The sequence below is a fragment of the Phacochoerus africanus genome, chromosome 7 (genome assembly GCF_016906955.1).
Source record: "Phacochoerus africanus isolate WHEZ1 chromosome 7, ROS_Pafr_v1, whole genome shotgun sequence".
NCBI classification, from domain to species: Eukaryota; Metazoa; Chordata; class Mammalia; order Artiodactyla; family Suidae; genus Phacochoerus; species Phacochoerus africanus.
In genome coordinates this window covers 8,881,816-8,896,609 of record NC_062550.1, presented here as the reverse complement: position 1 = coordinate 8,896,609, position 14,794 = coordinate 8,881,816, and the positions used below count along the sequence as shown (strand labels likewise).

General features: G+C 52.8%; 1 protein-coding gene and 4 non-coding genes across 5 annotated transcripts; all 5 read right to left on the bottom strand.

Annotated features, from left to right (window-relative positions):
* Nucleotides 1-3,490: 3,490 nt before the first annotated feature.
* RPL3 (ribosomal protein L3) lies at nucleotides 3,491-10,564 on the bottom strand. Its single transcript, XM_047786214.1, has 10 exons — nucleotides 10,493-10,564; nucleotides 9,348-9,540; nucleotides 7,843-8,011; nucleotides 7,161-7,296; nucleotides 5,718-5,904; nucleotides 5,178-5,338; nucleotides 4,726-4,827; nucleotides 4,240-4,335; nucleotides 3,800-3,919; nucleotides 3,491-3,586 (listed from the first exon to the last, which is right to left on the bottom strand). Exons 1-10 carry the CDS (start codon nucleotides 10,493-10,495, stop codon nucleotides 3,542-3,544), a joined length of 1,212 nt encoding a protein of 403 aa, XP_047642170.1. The 5' UTR covers nucleotides 10,496-10,564; the 3' UTR covers nucleotides 3,491-3,541.
* LOC125131883 (small nucleolar RNA U83B) lies at nucleotides 4,467-4,545 on the bottom strand. The gene has a single exon (XR_007136062.1). It is a non-coding gene; the product is annotated as a small nucleolar RNA U83B (small nucleolar RNA).
* LOC125131882 (small nucleolar RNA U83B) lies at nucleotides 5,572-5,665 on the bottom strand. Its single transcript, XR_007136061.1, has one exon. It is a non-coding gene; the product is annotated as a small nucleolar RNA U83B (small nucleolar RNA).
* Nucleotides 7,297-7,351, bottom strand: LOC125131889 (small nucleolar RNA U82P). The gene has a single exon (XR_007136066.1). It is a non-coding gene; the product is annotated as a small nucleolar RNA U82P (small nucleolar RNA).
* Nucleotides 9,965-10,028, bottom strand: LOC125131867 (small nucleolar RNA SNORD43). Its single transcript, XR_007136047.1, has one exon. It is a non-coding gene; the product is annotated as a small nucleolar RNA SNORD43 (small nucleolar RNA).
* Nucleotides 10,565-14,794: the final 4,230 nt, after the last annotated feature.

Genomic DNA, 14,794 nt, shown 5'->3' with positions numbered 1-14,794 from the left:
CCCCCACCCAGCCATCCCAAGGTGCGCGCCGCTGGCTCCAGAGTCACTGGCTCTGCCTTTTAAGGTGATGGTGGATCCTGCCACCTCCCTGTTTCCACTTGCTCGGAAATTCCCAGCAGGTTTTTGTTTTTTTTTTTTTTTTTTAGGAGGAATGGAATGAGGCTCCTTGTTCTGTCACCGCAGGATTCCAGAGGCCTGTCTGGGAGTTCTGGTGACAGGAAGCACACAGGACACGCACTCAGGGACTTGTACTCCTGCTCTCTGCGACATGCAGGGGCATGGCATTCACAAGCACAGGCCAACCCAGAGAAGCAGAGAACGTTTATGGAGCACCTACTATATGCGGGCCAGGGCTGTGGAGCCAGGGGGATCCGGCATCCCCTTCCTGGGAGCTGAGCCCAAGAGCCCAGCTGGCTCCCCCCTCTGGGGGCTTCTCCTTAGAGCTCCACCAGGCCGGATCCTTTACACCCTCGAGTCTCAGACAGCCACCCCCCCTTCACTCTGTTCCCCAGTGGCCTGTTTCACTTCTTCACAGACCCAGCACAGCTGAAATACTTGTTTATCTGCTGTGCCTTCCACACTAGAATACGCTCCTTGGGAGATGGGCCCAGCCCTGCTTCCCCAGCTCCTGAAGCACTGTGTCCACTTGGGCGCCCACCCAGGACTCCCGAGAGCGAAGCTGACCCCACACAACTACATCCTGACTACATTCGCCTTTGGCCTCAAACATTGGGTGGCAAGTCACCAACTAGATGATGCTGAGGCTCACCAACTGTCCTGGGATGTGCCCAAGGTCACTGGCCAGGGACAGGACAGAAATGATGGGAGATGAAGGGACGTCAAGAAAGCCTGCCTCTGAAAAGGGCTTTTTTTTTTTTTTTTTCTTTTTGGGGCCATACCCGCAGCACATGGCGGTTCCCAGGCTAGGGGTCAAATCAGAGCTGCAGCCACAGCAATGAGGGATCCACGCGGTGTCTGACCCACACCACAGCTCATGGCAGTGCCGGATCCTTAACCGAGTGAGGCCAGGGATCGGACCCGCATCCTCGTGGATACTAGTGGAATCCCCATGACAGGAACTTCCTGAAAAGGGCTTTCTGAGCACTGGGGATGTGAGGATGTGGCATAACCGCGTGTTGGATGCCTGTGCGCATGCCCTCAGCCTGTTCTCTGGAGCCCCATGTCCCCAGTCATCCTGGCCACACCCACAAGTAGGAGCCCTGGTGAGGCAAAGTCTTTCTTTCCTACCTGGGCTGAGTGGGCAGCCGGGCTCCAGGGATGGTCTAAGGGTCAGTGGAGGCCCCCAGGCCATGAGGCAAAGGGCAACTGGGATGGTTGAGAGGACAAGGTGGGGCCTCTGCCCAGCTCCGTACGCTCCCCAGGACCTGGCTGGACATAAGCTCCAGACCATGGACCAGGAGCCCAGGTTCCACTGTCAGATGTGCCTGGTGGCTGCAGTCCTGACCCCCTCTGGCTGTGGGCTTGACTCCCAGCACTCTGGGACACCTTAAGGAGCCGTGGTTGGGCAGGGGACGGCCCCCAAAGCCCAGTACAAAGTCCTACTTCAGGGCTGTCCAAACTGGCCCAGCTTCCTCTCGCCCCCTGGTGGCCCAGTCTGAAGTGCAGCTCCAGCCTGTCTGGGTCTGGATCCAGAGCTGATACGTGCTGCAGGGACAGAACTCATCAGTCTGGAAGTGGGTTTTAAAGCCCATTGTTTTGCTCACTCCAGAAAACTGGGCAGACACTGGGCATGTGCCCCAGGCTTTAGTCTTGCTCAGCCACCCTAAACCTTGGCTGGCCTGTGGCTTTTCTAGTATAGACATTTTTGTAGGGCCCCACCCAAGTCACGTGGGTGCCCAGCTCATCAGCAATCAGAGGTTCTACAGCCAGACCCAGAAAGCACACACCATAAACGTGGGCCTTCTGTCCAGACCCAGCTCTCACTACCCTTCAGAGAAACTGCAAGCTCTGAACACACTAGTAGTACCCAGGTGATTAGTGGGCAGCAAGCTGGCTGCTAGAATGCTGGGCTGCAGGTATGGCCTCTGGCCTCCACCCTGGGTGGGGCTAAGGCAAACAAGCCACACAGGAAGGTTTTCTGTGGGGAGCAGCTGCAGTGGCAGGGGAGGTCAGAGGTGACAATTAGCAGGAGTGGGGTTTGGGGTGGTGCCAAATGGCAGGCCAGACATCAGAGGCCTAGGTGTTGAGCTCCAGCAGCCAAGCTGCTCACCAGCCCAGACACCAGGTCCTCCACACAGCACAGGGACACTTGCATGGGCAGGGAAGTCACCCAAGCAGACCTAGCTTTAGAAATGGAGGTCGTGGAAGTTCCCGTCACGGCGCAGTGGTTAACGAATCCTCGACTAGGAACCATGAGGTTGCGGGTTCGGTCCCTGCCCTTGCTCAGTGGGTGAACGATCCGGCGTTGCTGTGAGCTGTGGTGTAGGTTGCAGACGCGGCTCGGATCGCGCGTTGCTGTGGCTCTGGCGTAGGCCGGCGGCTACAGCTCCGATTCGACCCCTAGCCTGGGAACCTCCACATGCCGCGGGAGCGGCCCAAAGAGATAGTAAAAAGACAAAAAAAAAAAAGAAATGGAGGTCGTGGGGTTCCACGGCAGCAGAGCAGAAACTCCAACTAGGAACCATGAGGTTTGCGGGTTCAGTCCCCGGCCTGTGGTGTAGGTCAGACTTGGCTCAGATCTGTTGTGGTGGCACAAGGCCTAGCCTGGGAACCTCCATGCCACCAGGTTGGGCCCTAAAGAGCCAAAAAAAAAAAAGGCGGGGATTGTGAGCCTGGTCAATCAAGGCTGTGAACTCCAGCCTGTGTTCTCAACTCTTTAATAAGGTAAATTTAAACCACCAAAGCCTTTGCCAAAGTTGACATTACAGTGTTTTCTCCCAGTAGCACCCGTGTTCCATCCCAGGCTCTGCTCAGTGGGCCAAGTGTCCAGCATTGCCCTGAGCTGTGGCATAGGTTGCAGACAAGGATGGGATCCAGCATTGCTGTAGCTGTGAAGTAGGCCAGCAGCTGCATTTAACCCTAGCCTGGGGACTTCTATATGCTGCAGGTATGGCCCTAAAAAAAACAAATTTAAAAAAAAAATCCCTTCTGCAGGACTCTTCTCCCAGGGCCATGATTTGGCCCATGACTAAGAACCTCAACAAGCCCCAACTGAACTCCTCCTGGTGGATTAGTAACTAAATGACATCTCTGTACACAGGGTCCACCCGGCCACACCCAAAGCACAGGTCCTCACTGCCTCCTTCCCACTCTCCTGTGGGTGCTGCCACCCAGGCTGTGCAAACAATTTGCACAGCAAAAGCCAACATTCCCACAAAGCTCACCCCCCAGCCTCTCGCCTCCCCGTACACCGTCTGTTCCAGGATGGGGCCCAGCATGCGAAGAGGTGTAGGCAAGAGGCTGCAGGCCCAGAGCCGAGGGCCCCAGAAGCAGCCAGGCCAGGTAAGAGAAAGTCAGAGGCAGATGAGCATCACTGGAAAATAACTTTATTGAGACTCTACCAGCCTTGCGACCTCTGCCATTAGGCCCCTTCTTCCTTTGCAATTCGGTCCTTCTTAAGTGGTCCCTGCAGAAAGAAAGGTAGCGGACAGGGTCAGGGGAGAAGACAGTAACACACCCACCCAGAGAGAGGGATTCCGGCCTTCTCCTCCCCGCACCCCAGCACAAGGCAGCCTTCTGTCAGAACCCCAGGAGCCAGCCCAGCCAGAGGGGCAGGCTGACAGGTGACAGCAGCTGAAAGCCACCCCGACCCTGGCCTGAGAGCAAGGCAGGTGCTCACCATGAACGCCTTCTTCTCCTCCACAGTCTGGAAGCGGCCATGGCCAAACTTGGAGGTGGTGTCAATAAACTTGAGATCGATCTTCTCCAGGGCCCGTCGTTTGGTCTGCACCAGCAAGGACTGCGGGCGAGAGGGCAAGGTTAGCTCCAAGCCATTCTCTGCACCACCTCAGTGCACAGGCCCCTCATCTTAGAGGGCAGAGGTCAACCCAATCTGAACCCCCCACCCGCAGCCAGCCATTACTAAGGGGCTTCCTTCTGCCGCCCAGCAGATGAGAATACACATCAAAACAGAAGCCAACAGCTGGGCCAAACCAGACAGGGAACTTCCTCCTCCCAGGACTTCAAAGCACAGCAGCCCTTCCCTTTTCCTAGCACAGCTCAGGGGCAGGATCTCCAAAACCCTCCCTCCTCCAGAGGGCCAGCCACTGCCAGCCTCACCTTGCGAAGGGTGAGCACTCGCTTCTTGGTCCCCACGACGCAGCCTTTGAGCATGACAAAGTCATTGGTCACCTCACCATAGTGGACAAAGCCTCCCTGAAAAAGAGCAAGGGTCTCTGGTCAGCACAGACCAAGCCTGGGGCCGGTGGCGGGTCTGATGTCACAGAATGCACACCCGGGCCTGCACCGTGGCCCAGGGGCTGCAGGGTCCCAGCCCCCTGCCCCAAGCTGTTCTCAGAAGGAACCCTCTCAGTCTGACTCAGGCGCCGTGCCCAGCGTTCATTCCTGGGCCTCTTCACCAACAGCTGGGCCTGCCCCCACTGCTCACTCACCAGACAGCCCTGGTTTACGAGGAGCAGGCAGCTGATGCCGGGCAGGGAACCAGTCCCCACCCCAGAGGCAGCTCTGGACTGACTCACACCTGAGGGGGACGTCCCCGGCCGGCCCACACACCACAGGCTTCGCAAGGAGAGCTCCCCCGCTCACCAGAGGATTGATGCTCTTGTCAGAGAGATCGTAATCCGTGGAGGCGTTGTTCTTGATCAGCTTGCCGTCCTTGATGAGGTAGCCCTGGCCGATCTTGTAGATCTTACGGAGAGAATGAGCACATGTGCTTGAGAACAAGACCCAGGCAGGGAGCCAGCCCAGGGCCCCAGGTGCCCCTCAACAGAGCAGGACCAGCCAGGACCAGCCAGCCACAGCCGGGAGAAATGAACCCAACTTGGGAGCAGGCTAGATGGCAAAGGACTCTGGGAGCACCGACAAGGCTTGTATCTTCAGCCACACACGGCAGCTTACAGACCACAAACCCGAGTCAGTACTAAACCACCAGACGGGCACATGTGATGCTCCACCACCGATGGGGACAGGGACTGGGACCACCTCTCCCCTCCCTCCTAGGGCTGTAGTCTCCAGAGGACCCCTCTGCAAGGCCTCACCTTCTTGTTGATCTCTGTGCGGTGATGGTAGCCTTTCTGCCCAGCCCGGGCCACGGAGAAGGCCACACGCGCAGGATGCCACGCGCCAATACAGGCAACCTTGCGGAGCCCCCGGTGGGTCTTCCGGGGCAGCTTCTTGGTATGCCAACGGCTGGTGACCCCTGGAACAGACACACGCTCTTACTGGGGTGCCCCTGGCCCTTTCCTGCATTGCAGGCCCAATTTCAGCCGGTGATACTCTGCCCATAAAACATGCAACACCCAAACGAAGATGGCTTGATATGCTTCTTTTCCTCAAAAACCTGTACCTGTTGTACTTCCACCCAAGCCTGGACACAAATCTTAAATCTGCAAGCAAGGCAGGACTTAGGAGAGCCCCCAGCCCCTGCCCCGAGCTGTTCTCAGAAGGAAGGCAGCGAGGAATACTTCCGCAGTCTGACTCGGGCGCTGTGCCCAGCGCGCATTCCAGGGCCTCATCACCGAACAGCCGGGCCTGAGACCCCCCCTCCGCCCCCGCAGGCGGGCCCCCGCGAAGCTCACCTTTGTAGCCCTTGCCCTTGGTCACGCCAATGACATCAATCATCTCATCCTGCCCAAACACCTGGTTCACGGGGACCTGCTGCTCTAGCCTCTCCCGGGCCCAGTCCAGTTTTTCGGCCACCGTGCCTCCGTTCACCTGGATCTCCATGAGGTGGGCCTTCTTCTGGCGGAGAGGAAGCAGGCGCATCTAGAAGAAAATGGAGGCTCCCACGTGAGAGCAGCTCAAGGCTGGGCGCAATAGGCAACAGTTGGCAAAAGACAAGACCTTGTGCTGTGACCCCCTCCAATGGGTACAATTCACCCTCCAATTCCGTGTCCCAACGTCAGAAGAAGCTGACCCTTGACACACAGGGCCCGTATTACCAGAAGTCAACATCACCAGACCCCAGGAGCAACTAGCCCCACAATCCTGGATCACTGTCCTCAAGGCCAGCTCCTCTGGGGCACTTGTACCTGTCCTGGCTTACACCCTGGCCACCCACCTTGCTCTCTTGACTATCAATAAGCCACTTAGGTAACAATTAGTATGGCACAGAATAAAGAACAGGCTACAAGGAAAATGAAATTTTTTTTTTGTCTTTTCTAGGGCTGCACCAACAGCACATGGAGGTTCCCAGGCTAGGGGTCTAATTGGAGCTACAGCTGCCAGCCTACGCCACAGCCACGCCAAACCCAAGCCGTGTCTGCAACCTACGCCACAGCTCATGGCAACGCCGGATCCTTAACCCACTGAGCGAGGCCAGGGATCGAACTGGCAACCTCACAGTTCAAAGTCGGATTCGTTAACCACTGAGCCACAATGAGAACTCCAGGAAAATGAATCTTAACAAAGCTTTTTAAAGTTACACCCAGTGCCATTCCACTGACCTATATCCTCAACAGACGCACTACCAATCTGGTAATGCGGTCACCACTAACCACACACAACTACTGATCACCTAGGAACAACCCCGATTAACTACCCAGGTGGCACCCACTCTAACCCAGCCACTGAGGGAGGGCTCGTTCAGCTCACAGGTCAGGTCTGCAGTGCAAAGAGCCAGCATCAACACTACCCAGTCAGCAGTGTGACAATTTTACCACTCACCAGTTCCTTCCACCAGTTTCCCTTAAAATGGGGTATGGGGTTCCTGAGAAACCATTTCCGAGAGAAACAGTGCCCTCTGCTGGCAACAAAAATCCCAACCCTTAATGCCTCGGCCAGCCACCCACTATCCATCTGGTCCCAGGTACCAAGGCCTTCGCTGGAGCGGGTGGCTCTTAAGCCCCTCTTCAACAGGAAGCTGAAGGACCTTAAGTCTTACCATCCCTAAAATCCTGAAGCTTGGCATGAAACCAACGCACTGAGGATCGACTCCAGATAGTTAACTGTGCCCCACCCCTAAAGCCGCAAGGGATCTGAAGCCATCACCTCCACGGACAAGACCCTGGGCCAGAGCTCACCTGGGTGTGGGCAATGACCCGGATGACCTGGCAGTACTTCTTCATGCTACTGAAGTCCCTCTCCAACTGCTTCTTGCCATCTTCATCCTGCCACTTCTTGCAGTATTTGGTGAAGGCCTTCTTCTTAGATTTATGCCTTCAGGAGCAGAGCAGAGTTGGGGAGGGGGCCAGGTGCCGGCCTTCATCGCCCCTCCAAGGGGTGAGCGGAAGGCACCCCAGCACCATGTGGGGATGGGGCTCATTGCCGGCTTCTAAGGAGCCTTTTCCACCGGCAAGCGGAGCCTGGATGGAGCTCATCGGGCAGAGCCGAGCGGAGCTGAGCAGAGGTCCACAAGATTAATGCATGTCACAGACAACCAGATACACAAATCCTCGCTCCAGGTTAGCCCTTAACCAGACCCCACACCCTGGGAGGACTGGGGGCGTTACTGCTCTCAGCTTCCCAGTGGACTACTTCCCCACAAGGAAAAAACAGGACTGGCTCTCAAAGCAGCACCCGCTGAGCTGTGCTGAAGGCCAGTGTCTCACGGTGCTGCTCCCAGCTCAGGACAGTCTCTCCCCAGTAACTCTTCTGAAGGAGGCAGCTAATCGACACCAGAGCAGCTCCTCCCAGCCCAGCCCTCTGGGGCCCTGCTCCTTCTCCCCAGCCCAACCTGGGTGAGCACAGCCTCTGCTCACTTACCAGTTCTTATAGAAGCGCCTCTTGCACTCATCGCTGATGTGCTCTGCGAAGATGGTCTTAAAGGTCCGGAGGCCCCGAGGGGTTTCCACGTAGCCCACGATGCCCACGATCACCATGGGTGGCGTCTCCACAATAGTCACAGCCTCCACAACTTCCTTCTTGTTCACCTCTGCAAAGCAAGCAGGTCGTCAGGCTCACTCAAGTCCCCAGCAGTAGGGGGTTAGAGTTTTGTAGAAAATTGTCAAGAGCCCATCCTGGCCAACAAGACAGGTTGCTTCAGATAACAGGGAGTGTGTCTAAGCCCGCAGCAGCAGTCTCAACTCCCAGGACTGTCCTACTGACCTCTTAGACTGCACAAATTTTCAACTCATCAAAAATAACTGGACTGTTTCCTGGCGGCTCATTGGGTTAAGGATCCAGCGTTGATCCATGGCCCAGGAACTTCTGCATGCTTCAGGCATCAGCACTATTCAGTTAGGTGCCTGAAAATGTGGACTCACCAATTCCTTCAACCAATGGCACTATAATGTGTAATGATTTCCCTTAAACTGCTCATTAATAACATAGTGCCCTCTGCTGGCAAGAAACCCCATCCTTGGAGTTCCCATTGTGGCTTAGGGGATTAAGTATCCATGAGGATTTGGGTTTGATCCCTGGCCTTGCTCAGTAGATTAAGGATCTAGTATTGCCATGAGCTTCGATGTAGGTCGATGTGTTTCGGACCCAGCGTTGCTGTGGCCGTGGCGTAGGCCACAGCTGCAATTCAACCCCTAGCCTGGGAACTTCCACACACTGTAGACGCAAACCTAAAAACAACAAAAAAAACAAAACCCAAGAAACAAAAAAAAAACCCCACACCCTCATCAGCCATTCAGTTCTGGTCCATCATAACCATCCCAAGCAAATGCCTTACTACCTAGGTAATACCAAGAATACTAAGTATACTGGCGGCCTGAGCTTAAATCTGACAGTTCTGACTGCCTCACATCTACTGCCATTCAATAGTCACTGCTGTTTTCTCAGTGAATTCTTCGGCCCGGCCACGTGGGAGTTAGCCATCCAGGGATCAAACCCTCACCACAGCAGCGACCCCCCCCCACCTGCTGCAGTTAACACCACATCCTTAACTAGCTATACAGAAACTCCTAGTGACTTTTGGCTTCGAGTTTCACAACCCAGAACACAGGTAGTGCTCACATAAGGCTCACAGTCCAGTGCTGCCACTAAAAAATCGTGTGGTTTTTATTTGACCCTTGGCAGTGACAATATCCTAAAATAGCATATGTATTTCTCTGCACTGTAGCTCTTACTCATCACCCTTCCCTTATGTCCCTCTGCCCAAAGCAAGCAGGGCCAGCCATCTGTACCCCGCAGCTTTGACCGGTCCTAAGGTATGTCATTTCCATCCCATTATCCAGTTTCCCCTCTCTCCAAAGCCTGCCCCGTTCCGACAGCTTAGCCCCACCTAGTCCAATCCCAACTAGGAGGACGCAGCGTGTACTTACTGGACCCAGGCCTATCAACCTCCCTCACAATGTGGGTCATGCCAGCCTTGTAGCCAAGGAAGGCGGTGAGGTGCACGGGCTTGGAAGAGTCATCCTTGGGGAAACTCTTCACCTTCCCGCGGTGCCGGCTGCTACGCTTCCGAGGCAGGAAGCCCAGGGACCCGTGCCTGGGAGCGGAGAACTTCCTGTGAGACTAGGAAAAAAAACCACCAAGTCAGCACCTTGTTAAGTAGCTCACTTCTTCCCAGCTGCCTGGATTCTAAGAGGATTCTCAGCAAGGCTGAATCCAGACCAGCAAACCCAGAACTACATGCTGCATCAAGGTTTGTTTTGGGGGCGGGGGGGGGGGGGACGGCGCAGGATTAACACACCCAAAGATGATGATTCAGCCAAACCCTCACCTTGTAACTTGCCGTACCACCCACATTTTCCTCTAAAGAGAACCCAAATACACCAGGTACTGGCGTTAAACTTCGTAACTTAACCAGCAGCCTTACGTGCATGTCAGGCTCTGATCACATATAGGGTCTTCTGATCAAATGGCTGGGTCGTGGTTCCTCCTGCTCCCAAGAAAGAGCTAAGCCGGTTAAGCAGGGACCACTAGAACTCGGCAGAGCCAAATCAGAACATGACAATCAGCACACAGTTTCTGTCCGCCCGTCAATAAGTTCATCATCTGTGGTTTCTGAGAAGTCCAGAGGCCCAAAGAGTGGCACCAACCGTCCCAGTCATTTCAGAGGCCCAGCAACCATTCCCCCAAAGTTCCCTCCCGCCTGCTTGCACTTCTGCACCTCAACTTTAACAGTGCCAAATACTCCCGAAGTCCTGCCAGACAAAGTGTTCGTTATTCCAATCTTGCACGCTTAAGCTGAGACCAGAAATAGTCCATGGCTTGAGGATTATCGGCCCAGAACCCCCAGGCCAGCTCCTGTGGCAAGGCCTCTCGCCAGCCGCTCGGCAGGCAGCAAACCAACCTCAGGCCTAGCATGTTTTCAGAAAATAGACCTGACTGCGGATTCCACAGAGTGCCCTGGCCTCCTAAAACTGGCCCCCGGCGCCAGGCGAGCCGAGATGGCGGCGATGTGCCGCAGATTCAGTCATGCCACCCTGGCGGACAAGAAAGAATCCGCCATAATAACACATACCATCCCGCGATCGGAAGCTGCCGATAGAGGTCGGGCTGGTCTAGGCGTGCGATATATAAATCCCAGACTGGCTCCGCCCCTTCCGGCGTGCGAGCGCGCGCCCGCGGCCGACGTCAGGTCACGGGGCTGGTACTGGGCGCCGTTTCTACGTAAGCTCGTAAATTACGTAATCTACGTAAGCCTTGTGTGCGTCTCGACCTTGACGTCAGCTTCGTAGGGCAGCTGGAAGCACTACGGCGAGCGGCTGGCTTCCAACGTAGGGAAAGCCTTGGGGTCGCCCGCTGAGAATTGGAATGGAACAACCCCAAGCAGTCCTGCTGCAGTCAGACTTCATGAAACGCCCTATTACGGTGAAGAACAACAGCTACGGCGCTGCTTTTCCTATAAAACGCAGTCACCTCTGGATGTTCCCTTGGGGTGCAGTGGGTTAGGATTTGCCGTCGCCGTAGCTGTGGCACAGGACGCAATTGCGGCGTTGGTTCGATCCCTTGCTAGGGAGCTTCCACGTGCCGCGAGTGCGGCCAAAATAGGTAAATTAAAACGCAGCAACTTCTGGAATTCAGTAACCCTGTTGGGGCTTCAGTTCCAAAGCGTTTTCAAAAAATCCCAAAAAGACAAGGAAGAAACGGAAGAGAGGGAGGAAGAAAGGAAGGGAAGGAAAACTTCAGGAAAAAAGCTTTCACCCATGGTGTCGCATATCCATCCCACACAGTGGATCAGCGTTGTTGCTATTTTGAGCCGCTTCCTGACACTAACTTGCCTTTTATTTTTTCATTTTTTTTAACTCCGCTTGTAATAATGTCATTTTAATTCAGAAATTTAAATTCACACATTCGTAGCAACTATTTTAATTAATAACTTGCCTTTTATAATACGTCCTGATTTCTAGCCCCCATCCCTCAAACCTTATCTCCGCCATTCCATCAAGTATTGGGTGCAGGAGCCCCCGCTCGGTTCTGAAGGTCTGAGGCGGCGAAACCACCTCACGACCTGGGGTCCTGGGTCCAGCTGCCTGGCTTCACGAGCCTGATCCTGCCAGTCTCCCCGACCGTCTGTGTGAAGGGGGTCCTCGGTGACCTTTGCCTAGGCTCGGGGTCACCTAGGAGGCTCCTAGCTGCTCTCCCCTCTTCCAAGCTTGCCCCGCCACATCTTTCTAAGAATCAAATCTCATCTTGTTAGTTCCCGTGCCCTACCCCACCCCCACCCGTCCCTGTTTCCCTGGGATTAAACCTTAACTCCTAAGCCTGCCACCCAAGAATCTGACCTAACTAGCTACTCAAGCTTCTTGGTTGCCGGGTGTGAACACACACACACTTTTCTTGTATCACCTTCCACCTCCATCGCACCCCTTTGTGTTCTTTTACTCTGGGCCTGGCCACGGCTCACATTGTTGTGAAAAACAACAACAACAAAAAACTTCCCATTGTGGCTCAGTGGGAACGAACCCAACTAACATCCATGAGGATGCAGGTTCAATCCCTGGCTTTGCTCGGTGGGTTAAAGAACCCAAATTGCTGAGGAGCTGTGCTGTGAGCTGTGGTGAAGTTCTCAGAGGCCGCTTAGCCGTCATTGTTGTGGCTGTGGCACAGTCTGGCAGCTGTAGCCCCTTATTGGAAATCTGTGGGACCAGATGTGTTTCCAAGTTCAGCATTTTTCATGTTTTAGATAATATCTTGCAATATGGTGCACAGACTGTACATTATGTAATCCTCCCTAAACCCGTTAATGAAACACGCTCATTAATTCTGTGAAGAAACATGAATATTCACATGGAGTGGGATTAAATATAAATAGCTTCACAGTTCAAGGCTAATTTAGCTGCCAAACAAGTTCAGGTTGGTTTGGTTCTTGCCACCAAATGACAAGGGGGGTGTGTGTGTGTGTGTGTGTGTGAGAGAGAGAGAGAGAGATGCCATTTACAGCAACATGGATGAACCTAGAGATTAGCATTCTAAGTGAGGTAAGTCAGAAAGAGGAAGACAAATACGTGCGAGGAATCTAAAACATGATACAAATGACCTTATTTACAAAACAGAAACAGCCTCACAGACATAGAAAACAAATTATGGTTACTAAGCAAAGGAGGTAGGGGAGGCATATATTAGGGGGGATCAGCAGATACAAACTACTACATATGAAATAGATAAATAAGGTCCTACTGAAAAAAAAAAATGAGGTACTACTGTTTTGCATAGGGAACCATATCTAATATCCTGTAATAAACCATAATGGAAAAGAATATGAAAACAAACATATTTTGGTCTACACCAGAAACTAACACAACATTGTAGATCAACTATACTTAAATTTTGTTTAAAAAGTTTTTTTCATTTTAGAATTGCAGACAAGGGATTATAGTATAGCCCTACTGTCGCCTCTTACAGAAAAAACTAAGTTTCAGGCCAAGAGGAAATAATTTGGCAAAATTTATACAAATAATGAAGGCCAGAGGTTAAATCTGACTGGCTCTAGATTGGGTTTTCATAACATCACACTCAGGGTTCAGTAGCCCCTTCACTGGAAAAGGAACTTGGGGGTCCTAAGTCACTCATTCAGTAAGAAATCCTTTTTTTTTTTTTTCTTTTTTTAGGGCTGAAGGTGTGGAAGTTTCCAGGCCAGGAGTCGAATCAGACCTGCAGCTGCCAGCCCAAGCCACAGCCACAGCAACACAGGATCCAAGCCACGTCTTCGACCTACACCACAGCTCGCCGCAATGCCCAGTCCTTAACCCACTGAGTGAGGCCAGGGATCAAACCCGCATTTTCATGGATACTAGTCAGGTTGTTACCACTGAGCTGCAAGAGGAACTCCAGTAAGAAGTTCTTACTGAAGGCCTGCTCTGTGCCAGGTACTGCATGCACTAGGCTGTGACAATACAGAGGGGAACAAGACGGCCACCATTGTAGACCAAGTAAGACTATTTAAAATTGTGAAGAGAAGGGAGTTCTCTGTTGGCCTAGCAGTTAAGGATCTGGCCTTGTCATTGCTGTGGTGCAGGTATGATCCCTGGTCTGGGAACCTCTCTGTATGCTGAGTGTGAGGCCAAAAAATAAATAAATAAAAATAAAATAGTAGTCCTGTCATGGCTCGGCTGTAGCAAACTTCACTAGGATCCATGAGGACGTGGGCTGGACCCCCGGCCTCTCTCAGTGGCTTAAGGACCTGCCATTGCCGTGAGCTGTGGTGTAGGTTGCTGACGAGCTTCAGATCCCAAGTTGCTGTGCCTGTGGCGTAGTCTGGCACCTGTAGCTCCAATTCGACCCCTGGCCTGGAAACTTGTGTATGCCTCGGGTGCAGCCCTTAAAAAAAAAAAAAAAAAAAGACAAAAATAAATAAAATAAAATTGTGATGAGGGTTGAAAAGTCTTTTAACAAACAACGTTACCAAAAGTCCTAGACCAACTATTCCTTCTCAAATAATTCCCTCTTTCCAATCATGAGAGCGAATCAGCAGACCTGCATTGTCCTGCCAGCTATGCATATAGCTCTCTGGGATAACGCCTTGGGCCTCAGTCTCCCCATATGTCAAATGAGGGATTCGTTCATTGATTGAATAAATGTATACCGAGCCTGCTCTGCCTAAGAATGACATTAAAGGGCCAACTAAAGGTGGGGATGTAGTAGAAGGGCTTTCACTATTCCGAGCAAGCTGTCAGGATACCTGACCTGGAAAAGGACACCAGGTGACATGAAGGAGCAGAATCGGGGATATTTAGGATGGATAGGATCCGAGGACTATCTGTGTGAGTCGCTGTGGGTGGGGTCAGGGAGAGGAAGCAGAGAGGGCAGGAGTCAGGATAGGCATTTGGAAGATTGGGTAGATAGTGCTGCTTTTCAAAAGGCTAGATTAATTGATATATGTAGGTTTGGATTCATTCACGAGGTTAACTGTATCCTTTCTTCTGCCAGGAACATGTCTAAGGCTACACAGCAAGACATAGGCAACTCAACAAGAAAAAAGTAAAGACATGAGCCAAGGGAAGTAAGATGAAGCCAGAGAGGCGTCACACACAAAACGCACATTACAGAACTCTGTTTATGCCAGAGTGGTCCTCCCATTTGATTTCAAGCCTCTGTCCAGCCAAATAAGAAAGATAAATATGATCAGTAGCATGATTCACAATATGCACATGATAAAAAACAAACTAATGGCTAAAGGAATCCGGTGTGCCCGAAATAAGCCTTGAAAAAAATTTCCCCGGTGCGGGAGGAATTCTCGTTGTGGCGCAGCAGAATCGAATTCGACTGTCATCCATGAGGATGCATGTTCGATCCTTGCCCTCAATCAGTGGGTCAGGGATCC